Source organism: Artemia sp. Qi Xiang Cuo, chromosome 12, assembly GCF_049724085.1.
Source record: "Artemia sp. Qi Xiang Cuo chromosome 12, ASM4972408v1, whole genome shotgun sequence".
Taxonomy (NCBI): Eukaryota; Metazoa; Arthropoda; class Branchiopoda; order Anostraca; family Artemiidae; genus Artemia; species Artemia sp. Qi Xiang Cuo.
In genome coordinates, this window is record NC_142805.1 from 55,943,583 (window position 1) to 55,959,467 (window position 15,885).

Sequence of the window (15,885 nt, forward strand, 5' to 3'; positions counted from 1 at the left end):
CCCTAGCGATTATGTAAATCAATTTCTCAGGTTAGGTTAGCCTAAAGATCAAAGAAGCCATGTTTGTTTCTTAATTCCCCTTCGTGAATCAATAATTCCCCCGCCGATTATGTAAATCAATTTCTCAGGTTAGGTTCGCCTAAAGACATAAAACAGACATAAATTGCTGTTGACATCCATAAATGTGAGAAAGTTCCTGTTTTTTCATTCTCACTGACAAAAACCATAAAACAGGAACATAAATTGCTGTTAACATCCATAAATGTGAGAAAGTTCCTGTTTTTTTCATTCTCACTGACAAAAACCATAAAACAGACATAAATTACTGTTGACATCCATGAAAAACATCAAATAAATTGACCAACACACATAACCGTCCAAGAAAACATCCATAAATGTGAGAAAATTCATGTTTTTTCAAGTGAGAAAAATTCTGTTTTTCCATTCTCACTTACCTAAAGAACAGACATAAAAACATGCATAAATTATGTAAAAAAGTTGTAGGTGGCAGCAGGGGTGAGCAATGGGACCTCCTGAGGCCTTTCTACTTGTCTTCTAAATACCATAAAGTCTTTTGCGCTTAACTGAAAACAAAATCCTCGCATTTAAAATGTTTATAAATCCAAAATCCCTGAGACTTCCAGGAATGAAAATTAATATAGTCTATATTAAACTCTCAATCTACATTTGAATAGTTTATATTCACAAATCTTGGTTATTATGGGGATTCCTTTCGGCTTTTTTGACAAACAAAAACATAGTTCTCAAAATAAAAATTGTTTTCAATAAAGTAAATTTTATTTTTGTTCAATAAATGTACTGTGCAAAAACTATATTTTTTCCAAGAATTTCCGAGAAAACCCCACACCAAAAACAATCTTATAGGAATGGTAATGGCTTCTTCTTTTTAGGTAGGTGGTACTGAAATACAATTATGACCTGGTAGGCTAATCAATGGCAAGGATAAACAAAAATCACACGCTAGGCAAGGCTGCAGGAAGTCCTTAGGACCCTTGCCCCGTCTCTAAACCTCGAAATTTCTGCGATTGTTTTGGAATTTTTGATATTTCCCACAGAATAGCACTTTTACAGAAGGTTTGCCCACTGCCTGAAACCATTTCTGGCCTACATGCAGGCCTCACTCCCTTGAAAAAGAGAGTAGAAAAGACGATATTGATCATACAACTATTTGTTTATTTTCTTCAGAGACTTTTTTGTTTGTTTTAATCAGTTTCCGTTATTTGTTTCAAATCTGGAAACATTTACGTTCGATTGCAATTTTCTTTCTAGTAACAGCTAAATAAATAAGCCATAAACTCAAAACAAAACAGCCTTTCAGTACGATTTGATAAGCAAAATTACGTATCATCAGCGTATCAAGCTCGACAATTACGCCAAAGATATGGCAAGGCAGCCACGTGTACGAGGGGAGAGCTCCATGCCGCGCCCGCACCCCTAGAAAATTTAAAGTTGCCCCAACAATACCGTATGCCCTCGGTATATTTTACCAATTTTTTTTATTCTTTCGAATATTGCCCCCCCCCCCCGCAAAAAAAGAAAAAAAATCTGTCAACTTAGCTTTCGTAATAATGACTACTCTAAACTAATCATGGTTGTAGCATCAGAAGCAACCTTGTAAAGAACGGACTCTAGCCTATACTAACCGAAAATTTATAAACACCTTTTGAGAAAAAAAAAATGACAAATGATGTATATAGCTGTTGGTAATATGAATGGTGATGTAATGCTGCATGATGCGAAAACACCCATGCGGATATACTTATTCAAAGCTGATAGATTTGGCGCCATAACTGACTTGAAATTTCTTCGTCCTCCTATTCCTTTTCAAACGATTGATGGCGGCATGACTCTGGCGTTGGTATCGACGAGATTAAATGGCTTCACTAGACTACATTCCCTTACAGAAGATACAAGGCCAAACATGTGGTTTCTTATTCCGCTTATATTGCTCGGTGCCCGGCTTGCGTATGTTCTAAAGATTTTCGAAGTTGACGTCACTATCTCGGAATTTATTCAGAGCTTAATTGGGCCTAATGGTGTCAAAACTGAGCCTTAAGCAGAAATAAACTATATTTATTTTCTTACTTTTTTTCTCAAGATACATGGGCTATTTTGTTACAAGGATCGATATCAGATAAACGTTTGTTCCTGACCTCCACCAAGCACTTCAGTCCTCAAAAAAAATACTAATCTTTTAAAGTAAACTCAAACGTAGCAGAAGAAACTGAATCAAAAGGTTATTTCAAAAGATTACTTCAAAATGCTAGTTTTTCTTTTTTCTTTTTTTGAGCACCAAAAACGGCTTGGCGGAGGTCCTTGTCGAAAAATCTGCTTATTATCGCTTATATTTGTTCCACGGGCTGACATTACACTTGTTTTTCAGGTCTATTTAATTTTATTATTCATCTACTGTTTTTTTCTTTTTTGTCATACGTAAAAACTACCAGAAAGCTAATACGGACCACTACAAAAGACACAATATTTTCCATAAAGCATGGCAATTTTTACATTTTTTTTAGAATATGAACTCCCTTAAAAAATGTCTGTATGTGTCAAATAAAAAACAACTTCAGAGAAGAATAGCATTTGGGTACAAACAGGGGAAATTACTCCTTGTGTATGCACGTCTAGATGTCATCTTACACTACCCAATGACACGAATACCCGTCATAGCTACAACAAAGATAATTGACAGGTATTGATTATAGCAATTATGCAATGTTAAAGCAGGGTCTCCAAATTATTATGGAAAAGGAATAAAAGTTTGGCTGGCAAAAATGACAAACATTGCAAAGGAAGATAAGAGGAGACAAGATAATATCAGGACTTTACTACCAGGTTTAATCCTTATTTGCACTATCATTGCGCAATTATTGATCCGATTTAAATTTACAAATGTTTACTTTTCTTCTGAAATAAAATGCGAACTAGTAAAATTTCAGCGTGTCCCAAAATAAGTAAAATTTGAATTGAATATGTGAATCAAGCTTAATGCAAACGAAAAATCTTTTAGCATTAAAGAATTAATAAAACCCAAAACCTACAGAAATTAAACAAACGGTAAGTTGAAAACGATGCTGAAACCCATGCCGTGACCAAGATGGGCCCAGGATTGCACAAAGCCTCCATTCATACTAAAAGTCCCAGGGACTTCTTGCTGTCCGGTTCTAAGCCGGCTTAAGCGCTTCGGCGTAGACTTGAGAAGATGTCATCCCCGTCCTACACTGGTACCCGGGATCATTGCTTTTCCTGAGGCCAAAATTATTTCAATGAATTAAAAGAACATAAAAATTGGAACTAGGAATGTTACGACGTTAAAAAATGACTATCGTATCGACATTTTGACTGACGAATTCACGCAATTCGAGCTGGACTTCTTGGAAGTTTCAGAAACTCATATCCTAGGGATAAGAAGTATGGAATTATGTGATAAAGTATTTGTTTACTCAGGCAGGGTAAATAGAAGGATGGGGTACATAGACAGGGAGTAGGGCTCATGATGAATAAGGAAGCTTCTAAGTCTTGTTTAGGCTGGGAAGGTATTAATAATAGAATACTAATTGCTCATTTTATGGCTAAAAAATCCAGGGGTATCAGTTATAGTAGTATATGGCCCTGTAGAACCGACTGACGGAGATACTAGTGACTCAGATGAATTTTACTTGCAGTTACAGGAGCAAATAGACAGGGTCCCAGGTAAAAATATCATGTTTTTAATAGGAGATTTTAACGCCCAGGTGGAAATAGGGATATATAGGGGTATCCTAGCCTAGGTAAATTCGGTGTAGGAAAAGAAAACAGTAATGGCTACAAACTTTTGCAATTTTATAGGTATAATAATCGAGTTATAACCAATACAGTGTTGGGTCATAAAATGGCCCATAAATTAACATGGTATTCACGTGATGGTAAGGCAGCGAACCTTGTTGATGATGTTATTGTAAACCGAAGACTGTCAGGATCAGTACAAGATACTAGGGTACACAGGAGTGCTGTTGTTGATGTAAAAAGTAAAGATCACCATCTAGTACTGTCTATGGTTAATTTAAAGCTGAAATTTCGGAAGCGTAACTACCTCTCGAGAAATTGTGATGTTGGTAGATTCTATAATGAGAATTTGAGAGAAACTTTCCAGGAACAGTTGAATACTAAACTCCAGAGTTTAAAATTTGGCAATGTGGAAAATTTTTGCAGGAATAATTTAAAAAAAAAACAATTGGTGAAATTGCTGATGGTGTTTTAGGGAAGAAAGTTAGGAATTCAGCAAGGAATATTAGCGAAAAAGCTTTATGTTTAATGGAGAGGAGAAGGGGCTTGTACTAGAATTATCTGAGTGATAGATCAAAAGGAAACAAAATCCAAAGGAAAACAAAAGGAATGTAAAGAAAGTGAAGAAAGCATTAAAATATGAACAAAGGAGGTGTGAAGGGGAAGCATTGGATAAAATTGCCGAGGATCTGGAAGATGCAGCTATACGGCATAATAGTAAAATATTGTACTGGCATGTTAATAAATTGATAGGGAGTAGTCAATCCGGACTTGTCCCAGTTAATTATAAAAACGGGACCAAAATTAGTGACAAGGAAAGAGGTAAAGAGAGATGGGCAGAACGTTTTGAGAATGTAGTAAACAGAGATATAGTTGCAGTAAAATATACAGAGGAAAATGAAAAGTTTGTGATACTTTGGATGTGAAGGAAGATTTGTTTTGCGAGGAAAAATTAGCGACAGTACTAAAACGATTAAAAAATAATGAGGCTCCAGGTGCTAATAGTGGAGTAAATACGTTTCTTAAATATGCTGACTCTGAGATTAGATATAAGTTTCTGAAAATTATGAATATTATTTTTGAAAAAAGAGAAGTACCTAACGATTTTAGGAAAACCTTAATTAAACCACTGTATAAGAAAGGTGATAAGAGTGAGTGTTGTAATTATCGAGGCATTAATCTGGTTTCTGTAGGTAGCAAATTATTTAAGTTATATGATACTTTTTAGACTGAGAGATGCTGTAGACAAAGTTTTAAGAGAAGAACAGTGCGGCTTTAGAAAAGGTATAGTATGTGTCGACCAAATTTTCCCTTTTAGGTTAGTAATCGAGAAGTGCCTGAGTCATCAAACACCTTTGGTCCTCTGTTTTATAGATTATGAGCAAGCGTTCGATTCTGTTGACAGAAGAGCTTTAGCGAAGATCTTGTCCTTGTATGGTATGCCAGACAAATACATTAAAGTGCTTAGTGCTATGTACGAGAATAACAGCACTGCGGTTAAGATAGGAAACGAGGTCAGCAGCTGGTTTTGTATTAAATAATGAGTTAAGAAGGGTTGTGATCTATTCCCCTTTATATGGATCATTTTGATGGACTTTTTCCTAAGGAGCACGGGAAAGGCAATGGGAGACCAGGGCATCAAATGGGGAGGAAAAACTCACCTGGACTTAGATTATGCTGATGGTTTAAGCATCCTAGATGAAAGTGCAGGCAACATGAATGAACTTTTAGAGGCTTTGCGAGTTCAGGGTGCTAGAATAGGTTTGAAAATTAATGTTAAGAAGACTAAGTCACTAAGGCTAGGAATAAGTGAAGATGAAAAGGTGACGCTGGGTAACAGAAAAAATTGATCAGGTTTGCAGCTTCACTTACCTCGGTAGTATTATTAGTATAGACGGTGGGAGCAGTGAATATGTTAAAAGCAGAATAGCCAAAGCTCAGGGTATTTTTTCACAGTTAAAAATAAGTTTGGAAGAATAGGAAGATAAGTCTGAAAACCAAGATTAGAATATTAGAAGCTACGGTGATGACAGTTGTCAAATATGGCTCTGAAGCATTGGCGCTCCGAAAAGCGGATGAAGATTTGCTAGATGTTTTTCAGAGAAATTACATGTGGATTGTTCTGTGTACCCGGCTGACAGACCGTATTTCAAACACTAGGCTGTACGAAAAGTGTGGCTTAATTCCGCTTTCTAGGGCTATAATGAGAGAAAAGTTGAGATGGCTAGGGCATGTTCTGCGGATGAAGTATGACAGATTGCCGAAGATTGTCCTTTTCGGCCAACCGTCAAAGGCTAAGCAGAAATATGTCGTCTTCGTCTGGGGTGGGAGGACGTCATAAAGAAAGATTTAAAGGAAATGGGAACTTCCTGGGAGGATGTAAAAAGGGAGGTTTTGAATAGATTGGGATGGAGGAGGAGCCTACCTAGCTGTGTTGGCCTCAGGCGACTTGGTGCTGTGGTGAGTTGTTAGTAGTAGTAGTAGTAGTATTTTTCTACCGAATCAAAAGGGAAATCAAATCAAAAAAGGGAAATCTGAATGAAAAGGTCGAAATGTATTTTTCCAAACCTAGAGTAGGGCAATACTGATGGTTTTCTATTTTTTTCTGATTGAAATACCAAAAACATTTCTCAATAAAAAAAACGTATTTTTCAAAATCTAGAAGGGGGCAAATGCCCCTCCTTCAATTGACACCGCCGATTATTACAGTAGGTATCATGCACCAAGACGAACTAATTGAAAGTTATGAAAAAAAAGTCACACAAAATAATAATTACAAAAATCACTTAGTTCTTTATTTTTTAATAATCACAAAAATATTTAATAATTACAAAAATCACAAAAAATTACTTTATTTTTGCATCATTTCCTGATTGGTAGCGTACTTTCATTGACCAATAGAGACCAAGTTACATCATTGTGAACTCTCACTGAAGAGAGGAGTTATTAAATCGATGAGTTTCCAAGCAGTTGTGTAATTTTTCACAGCCCCCAAGATTTTTTTGACCCCCCAAAAGATTTCATTGGAAAAAATTGAATAAAAACGAAATTGGCTCCCCCCGCCTAAATTTTGAAAAATACATTTCCCCCCCCATGATTTCCGTGAATTGAACGCCATTGTTCTGTACCTTACTATCATTAGGTTTTCAAATTTATAGTTGATTTAATACCTTTGTATATGTATTGGCGATGAGCACAAAGCTAATGAAATCATTAGAAGAGGGTATCATTTCAGGTTCGGACCATACAAGGGATATAAATTATCAAGGCGTGGCCAACAAAATTGTAGAAAGCAGGGAAACATCATTTGCAGGGAGTGCCGATTTCTGGAAATGTAACAGGAGGGGCCGCATATATTTTTCAAAATCTAGGACGGAGGGTAGTTTTGTTCTTTTTTTCGAATCTTTTATGAAAGTGACAAAAAAAAAGTATTTTTGTAGACCTAAATGGGGGGGGGGGGCAATTACCTCTGTTTTACCTCTAATTGACACCATTGACCATTTGGAAGGCACTTTTACAGTATAAGCCCCCCTCCCAGTTATCTTCAAGCATATTAACTTATCTTTTTACGGAAAATCTTATTTTCTTACGCCCGTGTAAATTCTTTGTTAAGCTAACACATGACTGGACAAATGTTCGCCATAGACAATAATGCATCTTGTTTCGATGGTTGACATAAATAAACTGCCAATGTCAACTTGAAACAATTTAAACAATCCATCAAAGTAATAATGCATAGAACACCGAAAAGAAACTAGAACGAATCAGTCCCTGGAGTTGTGTTTATATTGAATAAAGTCAAAAGTCAAAAAGTCAAAGAACTCGAAAAGCTAAGACTTTTATCCGCTGCGCCCAGACGGCAGAAATACAACCTCTGCCGTGCAGCACAGACAAACCACACAAAGACATACTGCACCCCCCCCCATATTTTTCTTCTTTTTAAAGACTAGAACAACGCAAAAACTCGATGAAATGAAACGTCAGGTATCTGAAAACTATGGATGAAGGAAAAAGAAGCAGATGCTACCTTTATTATCAGCGGCGATGAAACCAAGGATATTGTCGTGACGCAGCATGACGGTTTGATAAATCTCAGCTTCCCTGAACCAAGACCGTTCGTCACGAGAGGAGAAAATTTTAACTGCAACGTTTTCACCACGCCAACGTCCACGCCAGACTTCGCCGTAACGTCCTTTTCCAACTGTTTCCAGAAGCTGAATCTGTCTAGCTATACTTCGTTGAACAAGCAGTGGAAGTCCTAGTAGAAAAGAAAAATGGTGTGTAAATCAGTGAAGCTAACAAAAGTATTCATAGTGCTCCAATCATTCTATAACGTAAGTTCCAATGCTAAATGATTAAGTTACCTTACGTCAAGTACACCATTTCACGCTTAAACAAGTCCTTTCATATTAATCCAACGTAAAAAGCCACAAAAACATTACATTCATCGTCTAAAATCATCATAATCATTACAAGTAAACTAAAAATTAAAAGCGTGGAATGGAGAAGGAGGTTCACGGTATAATCAAGCGTGAAAGGCTTTCTAGGGAAAGTTTATCAGCTTGTTCAATATTCATAAATTAGTCATCCTGAGATTGTGTTTTAGTGCTGTAATGTTGACTTTTCAATGGTGTAATGAACAGTAACGTAAAATAACGTTACTTAACGAGTTCAGTAGCGTAAAATTCTAAGCAGAGCTCTAATTGGCACAACATATGTTAAGGACAAAAGGCTACGTAAGATTATATAAAATCTGGACCGGAGTGAATATTTGCGGGGCTCGATTGGATTTTTTTGTGGGGCTTACTCTATATATTAAATATTTAGATAAAATAGACCTGCATAGTATATGTACGTAAAGTAGTTTAATTACGTAGAGCGAAATCCCTCTAATGTAGGATTATCTCGATTAAACTCAATAAATTTGACATGAACTTTTACGGGTCGAAAGAGTCGAAATTTAGCGTAAAGAGCAAGGCGTTGAGGAGGGGACAGCTCCTTTCATATACGGATTAATTTCTGCTCGTTATAAGTTTTAATGTCCCTCCTTACTTTCAGTTAAAAAAACTTGTTTTTGTTTATTTAATTTAAAACATATGTCAATGAGTGCTTATTCATTGTCGAAGCACTTGAAAAAATAGAAAATATCTAATTGCTTTTGTGCTAGAGCACTCGTTCTTGAAGCACCTGTCCAAGGGGGGAGCCACCTTTCTGCACAATACTACTGTTATTTTTAAGTTTGAATGTCATTCTTTACTTGCATTTGAGTTTTTATTTGCTTGTGTCAATTTTTTAAATCCTATTCAGGACGCCCTTAAATATGCTTTCCTCAAACCCCTGTTCTTTGTAATAATGTTTAGTTTTTGTGCAGCAATGCTTCAATGAATAGAGGTGTATTTACTATTCAAAATAAAACATAATTTTCCCAAATAAGAGGAACTGTTTGACTCCCGTAAAGGCGCCGCTAACTTCAGTTCAACTTTTTATCAGAGCGCTTCGATATTCTAAGCAATACCGTTTAAAAAAAGGAAAATACCTCCTCCCCTCCCTCCCCCTGCACCAACACGAAATTCCTAGTCTAAAAATTTTCCTTCAATTGATGGAAGGTTAGGGGGCGAAATCCCCCTTCCATCTATATAAGTATCGCCTCTCATAGAAAGTCTGAAAGTTTGTTCCTAAGCTATAATCCTGGGACACCAGGTACCCTAATCCCTCAAAAGAAGACCCGCATATCTCCCCCTCAATACCTAGTTCACAACAATTCAATGCAGTATAACTGTTAGTTTTAATGGGTAAACCGTCAGTCATAACAGTTTATTGTTATGGACTGAACATACTTTTGGAACGAAGGCCCCACCGCGCGCCAGTATGGCCACTGAAACTGGGAGGCTACTCAAATAGCCTTTCAATAACTCAAAACTGATTAAGTATCTTAGACCTTCTGTTTAATAGCGTTTTACAGAGAAGTATGTAGAGTTGCAAGGGGACTATGTTGAGAAAAAATAAGAGAAAATATCTTGTATTGTTGTTAGGTCAGACATTTTTCAGACCTCCCTCACAAGCCCTGTCCGGGTCAAAATTGTAGTTTTGTGGCAAAAATGAATCGCAAAAACCGGCCTTCAGATGTGGCTTGATCTCTTTCGGCTTCTTAAAAGGCGCACTACGTTCGAACTAATCTAATACTATTTTATATTATACTAATTCAATACGATAGCCTTTGAGGGCAAAAACAAATAAGGAGTAATTAAAAACACATGGATTACCAACCATCGTTCTCGTAAAAAATGCAATTATTCGTCTTTTGCAGATAGTTGCTTAAAAACTTTGTTGTAGGAGTTTCAGATATATGCGACCAAGGTGTATATTTCAGAGTATTGTTTCCCTCTTTCTCTAAAGCTACGCAAAATTTATTATGCTATCACCTTTGTATTGGTAAATTTAACATTAACAAATTTTGCATATTTTGAATCAACAGGATGAGCAAATTCTTTCGATGAATAGTAATAAAATTTCATTTTTATTTATTTTTTTCAATTATTATTGGCAAGGGTTGCTCTTTACCTAAGTTCCTTGCCATGAACTGTTGCATACAGTACCTTAAGAGGTGCTACCATTTCGAACAACCGTCACAAGCACCAAACGTCATAACATCCGACCGTCAGGACATCCAACCGTCACAACATCCAACAAATTTACTAGTTTATATAATAGTCTAAAAACAAATTTTGGCAATATATTTGCACATCAGGGGGTGGGGTAAAGCATAGCATATATTAAATACTAACCTAACCTAGGTACCTTTCCCCCCTAGACCCCCAAAAAACTAAAGTTTTAAAATTTTGGATGTTGTGACGGTTGGTGGTTCTGAACGATTTTTTGTCGATGTTATGACGGATTTTGTGGATGTTATGACGTTGGATGTCCTGAAGGTTGGATGTTATGACGCCTTCCCAGTAGCTTAATATTTAGAAAAAAAAACAACTGGCTAGCTCAATAAACGTCAATTCCATCTCAGATAAATAAAATAAATAAGCTATCAACTACCAGTGTCTTTTAAAAGTAAAAAATCGCAACTGGAAGCATGGTCAAAAGTATTTTGTTTTCGACAGCATTGCCAATTGATCAAATACTTTCGCCAGATAAAATGTCGTGTTGCAAAAAATGTTGTCTTTCTTGTTTATTGCCAAGATAAGCGGAGTACTTGAACACACTCATTGGACTACGTTGTAGGTGGTTTCCGCACCAGCTAGACTAAACTTGCTGCACTCAAGTATAGTTATAGCATGCGTGTACTTGCTAAACTGTATTCCGTCACGGCTATCCCACACGCGCTATATATCTCGTCCTATGGCACTCCTTACCAAAGATGCGATCCCGGTTTTGCCGTTATTTGAATTTTCTATTAAATTGCACTTTGTATTTTAGGAATAGTAATATTTTGCAAATATATTCAGTTCCCGATCCTTTAGCTGTTGTTAGCTCTCAATAGTGTGAGGTGTTTAAGAGAATCCTAAATAATGTGTTTCACTTTTTGCCATTTAGTATTACATGCGAGTGTTGTTTAGAGTAATTTTGCGCTTTTGAGTAACAATGTTCTTTGTATTTGTGTTTTTGTTTGTATTCGTTTAAAAGGATAATTTTCCTTTTTGTGTTTTTTCTTTCTTTTTCATTTATTAATCCTGCTTCTTTTTAGATGTTTGTAAGCGGGCAAAAATAAACGCATCTTAATTTCATGTTGTTCCAACATGATAAGCGAATTCCAAGAGAGAAAAAAAACATGCTAAGCCTGTTCCTAGTGAAAGTTCTTTGGAAACAAATCGAATAGAACTCTTTATATTTATTATCACTAAAGAATTTTTTTTAAGTGTATGTATGCTATTCAAGACAGGCCCAGTTGTTTATTATCCACGGCCAAAAATTAATCAATCAAAAGCAACAAGAAAATACATGGAAAAAATAAAGAGAATCAAACAAAAGTGGAAGTTCATAAGCATGAACATATTTATTTTTGACAGGTGTTCAAATAACTAAAAGGAGGCTACTGAAAAGGAGCCAAGGACACCTAATTGGTATAACCCATCTCCACAAAAATAGTAATCCTAAGTAAAAAAAAATCCATCACGGGAATGCTTCCTGGTCTTTGGAGAACTGAATTATAGACTTTTCTTCCGACACCACTGATCTTTGAAGAAAATAATCTCGACGTCTTTATCCGACAATCCTTGGACATAATTCAATTCTCTTTGAAGAGCGGTTCTGTTTTGACCGTGATTGAGGAGAATATCATTTGAAATAAGTTATTCCTTTCAACACATATTACACGAATTTTTGAGTCGTTGACGAAAGTCAGGAGCAGGCAGGTACACAGAAATATTTTTTCAGGGGGAGAATTATGAAATTTTTTTTTTTTTTTGGGGGGGGGGGGGAGGAATAAATATAATAGTTTATAAACAAAATTGGGCCATATATTTGCACATTGGGGGGGGGGGGGGGAATAAAGCATTGCGTATATTAAATACGTAACCTAACCTAGGTTCCTTTTTCTCCCCCTAGACCCCAAAAAACAACAGTTTAAATGTTGTAAATACAATGAGAAACCACGCTCTTCGATCAATTTAGATAACAATTACCCGCTTTACGAGTCTCCATCACTGCATTCATTCGATCGCCTATAACCGAAGTGCCCATATAATGGAAAAGTACCAAAAAAATTATTTGATAATTTGAATAATTAGTGCCCAGAAATCCAAGAAAATCCAGGATTGGGAGGCTGTCTTCACCCCCCTCCCCCCTGTGTACGATTCTGGTCCTGACCAAGTAGTGACAAACTTAATGGCGTTTCCGCAAAATATATTTTCCAGAATATTATAAGGTGATAGACCAATTTATAAGACAAAATATCCCGTCTACCATTCCCTTGTCAGTAATTATTTTATTCTTGAAAGGGTAGAATAGCCCGTTTTGACCAAGATTGAGGTTAATACTATTTGAATAAGATATTCCCTCTTACCAGACATTGCACAAAAATTTTGAGTTGTCTACGGAAGTCATGACTAGGCAAATACGTACGAATACTTTTTCAGGGTGTGGGGAGGGGGGTCAAATATTTAAAAATGATTTTCAAAGGAGACAATGATAAAAAATGAATTTTATTTAATAATTTTCGAGAAAACAGTGATTTTTCAATATATATATATATATATATATATATATATATATATATATATATATATATATATATATATATATATATATATATATATATATATATATATATATATATATATATATATATATATATGTGTGTGTGTGTATATATATATATATATATATATATATATATATATATATATATATATATATATATATATATATATATATATATATATATATATATATATATATATATATATATATACATGATATTTATTTATATATACATGATATGGGCAATTGGTGCCTACTGGTTTATCCTGGGGGTGGGGTCTGGTGTTTCCTAAAAGGTTAGGGGATTTTAATATATATATATATATATATATATATATATATATATATATATATATATATATATATATATATATATATATATATATATATATATATATTATATATATATATACATGATATTTATTTATATATACATGATATGGGCAATAGGTGCATACTGGTTTATCCTGGGGGTGGGGTCTGGTGTTTCCTAAAAGGTTAGGGGATTTTAAAAAGTTATAGGGAGTCAGGCGTTAAGGTAATCTTTTTTAGGGGGCTGCACCCCTGTCCTGTATATATTCAGTTCATTGGTTCCAAGTTATGGGGAAAACATTAAAATACTATATGTTTCCGGCAAAGAAATAATCAAACCACTTCTTGTCCCATTTGAAATACCTTAATTATGAAATTATTCTCAAGATGGCGTCTGTCGTAAAATACTCTCTACAGAACACAGTATATAAATTATAGGCAGTATGATCTTTCCCTATCTCACCCATTATAAAAACCCGGACCGAGGTGCGAGTGCTCCAGAGAAGGTAGAAACATAAGCGACATTATGTCATGTCATGGGTAGACAAGTCAGCTTTCTCTTGAACACGAAACTTGGAACCAACGTTGGAACACAAATTTTGAAGAAACTGATTTTAAATTAATTTATTTCAATACATATATGAAAATCGGTAATTAGTAGTGCAATGTTATTATTAGATGTTTTTAGGAATTAAAAGTAGGTTTCGAAGTCTCAAGTTGGTTTCAAAGGCATTTTGAGAAAGTTTCAGCCAAAATACGTGTTCCAGGGTAATTGGACCACTCATGGCAGATCAAATGAGAGGAGCTGTTTGTACGCGCTAATGCAAGAAGAAGTGGGAGGAGCTATTTGTTCGCAGCGAGAATGAAGAGCCAGAAATTATCTGCGGTAATCTTACTGCTATATCTTTATACTGTGCTACAGAATGACAAAAACAATAAATACTAACCAGATCCTGAGCCACTGTTAGTCAAATCAATCAGATCTCGCAAATTATCCACTTGCTGAAGAATGGGGACACTCTGGTCATCCGGACATTCAATATCCAAAGGAAATTTCGTAATACCCAATCTCTGACGTTGTTGGTAAAATGTCAGTGCCAAAAGCCCAATTATACAAATTAGGCCAATTGGACCAGCAATCAGGAGTATGAGCTCCCCAGTTGTCCAGTCCTGAGATTTCTCTTGTTGAACTAACGAAAGAAAATATTAAAATTGAAATGGTTAGTAGCTTACCTGTGATGAAGCTTAAGATTAAAGCTTACCTACATAAGATATACTAGCAGATATTTGGTTATCAAGATACTCCATATTTTATTAAGTATATCCTGCACGAGGCGATGTTTTATTGCCTGGTCTTTTATTTGCTTCATGCAGTTGTTCTTTCATTTATTTATTTACTTTTTTTCGCGTTGAGTAGCTAATTCGTATATTCTTTACACCCAACAATTACGAGCCCAGTTCTCCGTTGGGATGTATTATTTTCATGCACTAGCACTTTATATACAGAAATTGAGTAAATGGATTCAATCAGTTTACACTTTTGCGAATACAATTCGCCATCATGAAAATAAATTTTGGCCTTGGGTGTAAAAACAGGGATATTAAACTGTGTTTCTCCCCTCTGTGGGAGTATTTAATATCTTTCAAAATAAGTAGGGACCTTCAAGCCCCTACGTAGGGTCTTCAAGGCTCCCATTGGGGTTAGGGTCCCCAAAATCTTTGAAATTTTTAAATTATCCCTAAAATTCCCAATATTTTTCATATTCGCCTTTTTTTTATGTTTTTCAAATTAGCTCGCACCTTCCAAGACTTTGGGTCTCAGGGAATACAATACATTTTCCTGTATGGGGCTGTGCTAAAGCCACTATCAGTTGCCATAAATATTTCAATTTTTCGTAATATTGATGGTCGGTCTCCATTATTCTGTGTATTTCCATCCTTTCCATAGCAGCCACCTACAAGGGTCCCGTGACATAAATTCATAGATATTAAGGGAGAAGGGAAATCGTATTATTAAAAATCTAGGGGTGGTGGGGTAATTTTTTCTTAATGTTTTCAATGAAAGTACCAAATAGCCATTTTCCAATGGAAATACCGAAAAGTGGTGTTTTAAAAGTCTAGGGGGAGATTTTGGGGGACAATACCCTCCCCCCATTGACGCCACTGCAAGGGTAAACTGAGCATGGTAAAAGTAACCTACAATTTTTTTTTATAAAATCCATTTTTTTTTTAGCGCTTTCGATTAATAAAGGGTACTCAGCTAAAATGAAATAAACTCTTCCCATAACCTGTTCTTAGATCTTATGTAGAGTACCTGAAAAAAAAGGGCAAGCCTCTCCAATAACCAAATGTTGGAGCACTGCAAAAGAGATTTGGAACATTTGAGAATCATAGCTAATCGATAAAAGAAAACAGCACAAGCAGTGAAAATTAGAAACAAAGTTTAAGGTAAATAAAGAATATAAAATTGCAAAAAGGGGGGAAGGAATTTCAGAGAGCCGACAAAGTGCAGAGAAATGCAGATGTTTCAACGATGACCTCCCCTCTACCATCTTCAATGCAAGAATAAAGTTTTTA

At 35.6% G+C, this 15,885-nt stretch overlaps 1 protein-coding gene across 3 annotated transcripts in view; it reads right to left on the reverse strand.

Moving 5' to 3' along the window:
- The window catches only part of babo (TGF-beta receptor type-1 babo), an 84,180-nt gene that overhangs the window by 21,853 nt on the left and 46,442 nt on the right, over window positions 1-15,885 (reverse strand). For all 3 annotated transcript variants that reach the window (XM_089098372.1, XM_089098371.1, XM_089098370.1), the window contains exons 4-5: window positions 14,256-14,498; window positions 7,817-8,047 (exon numbers count right to left, since the gene is read on the reverse strand). In XM_089098372.1, the coding sequence (XP_088954498.1) occupies window positions 7,817-8,047; window positions 14,256-14,498 (474 nt within the window). The remainder of the gene's footprint in view (window positions 1-7,816; window positions 8,048-14,255; window positions 14,499-15,885) is intronic.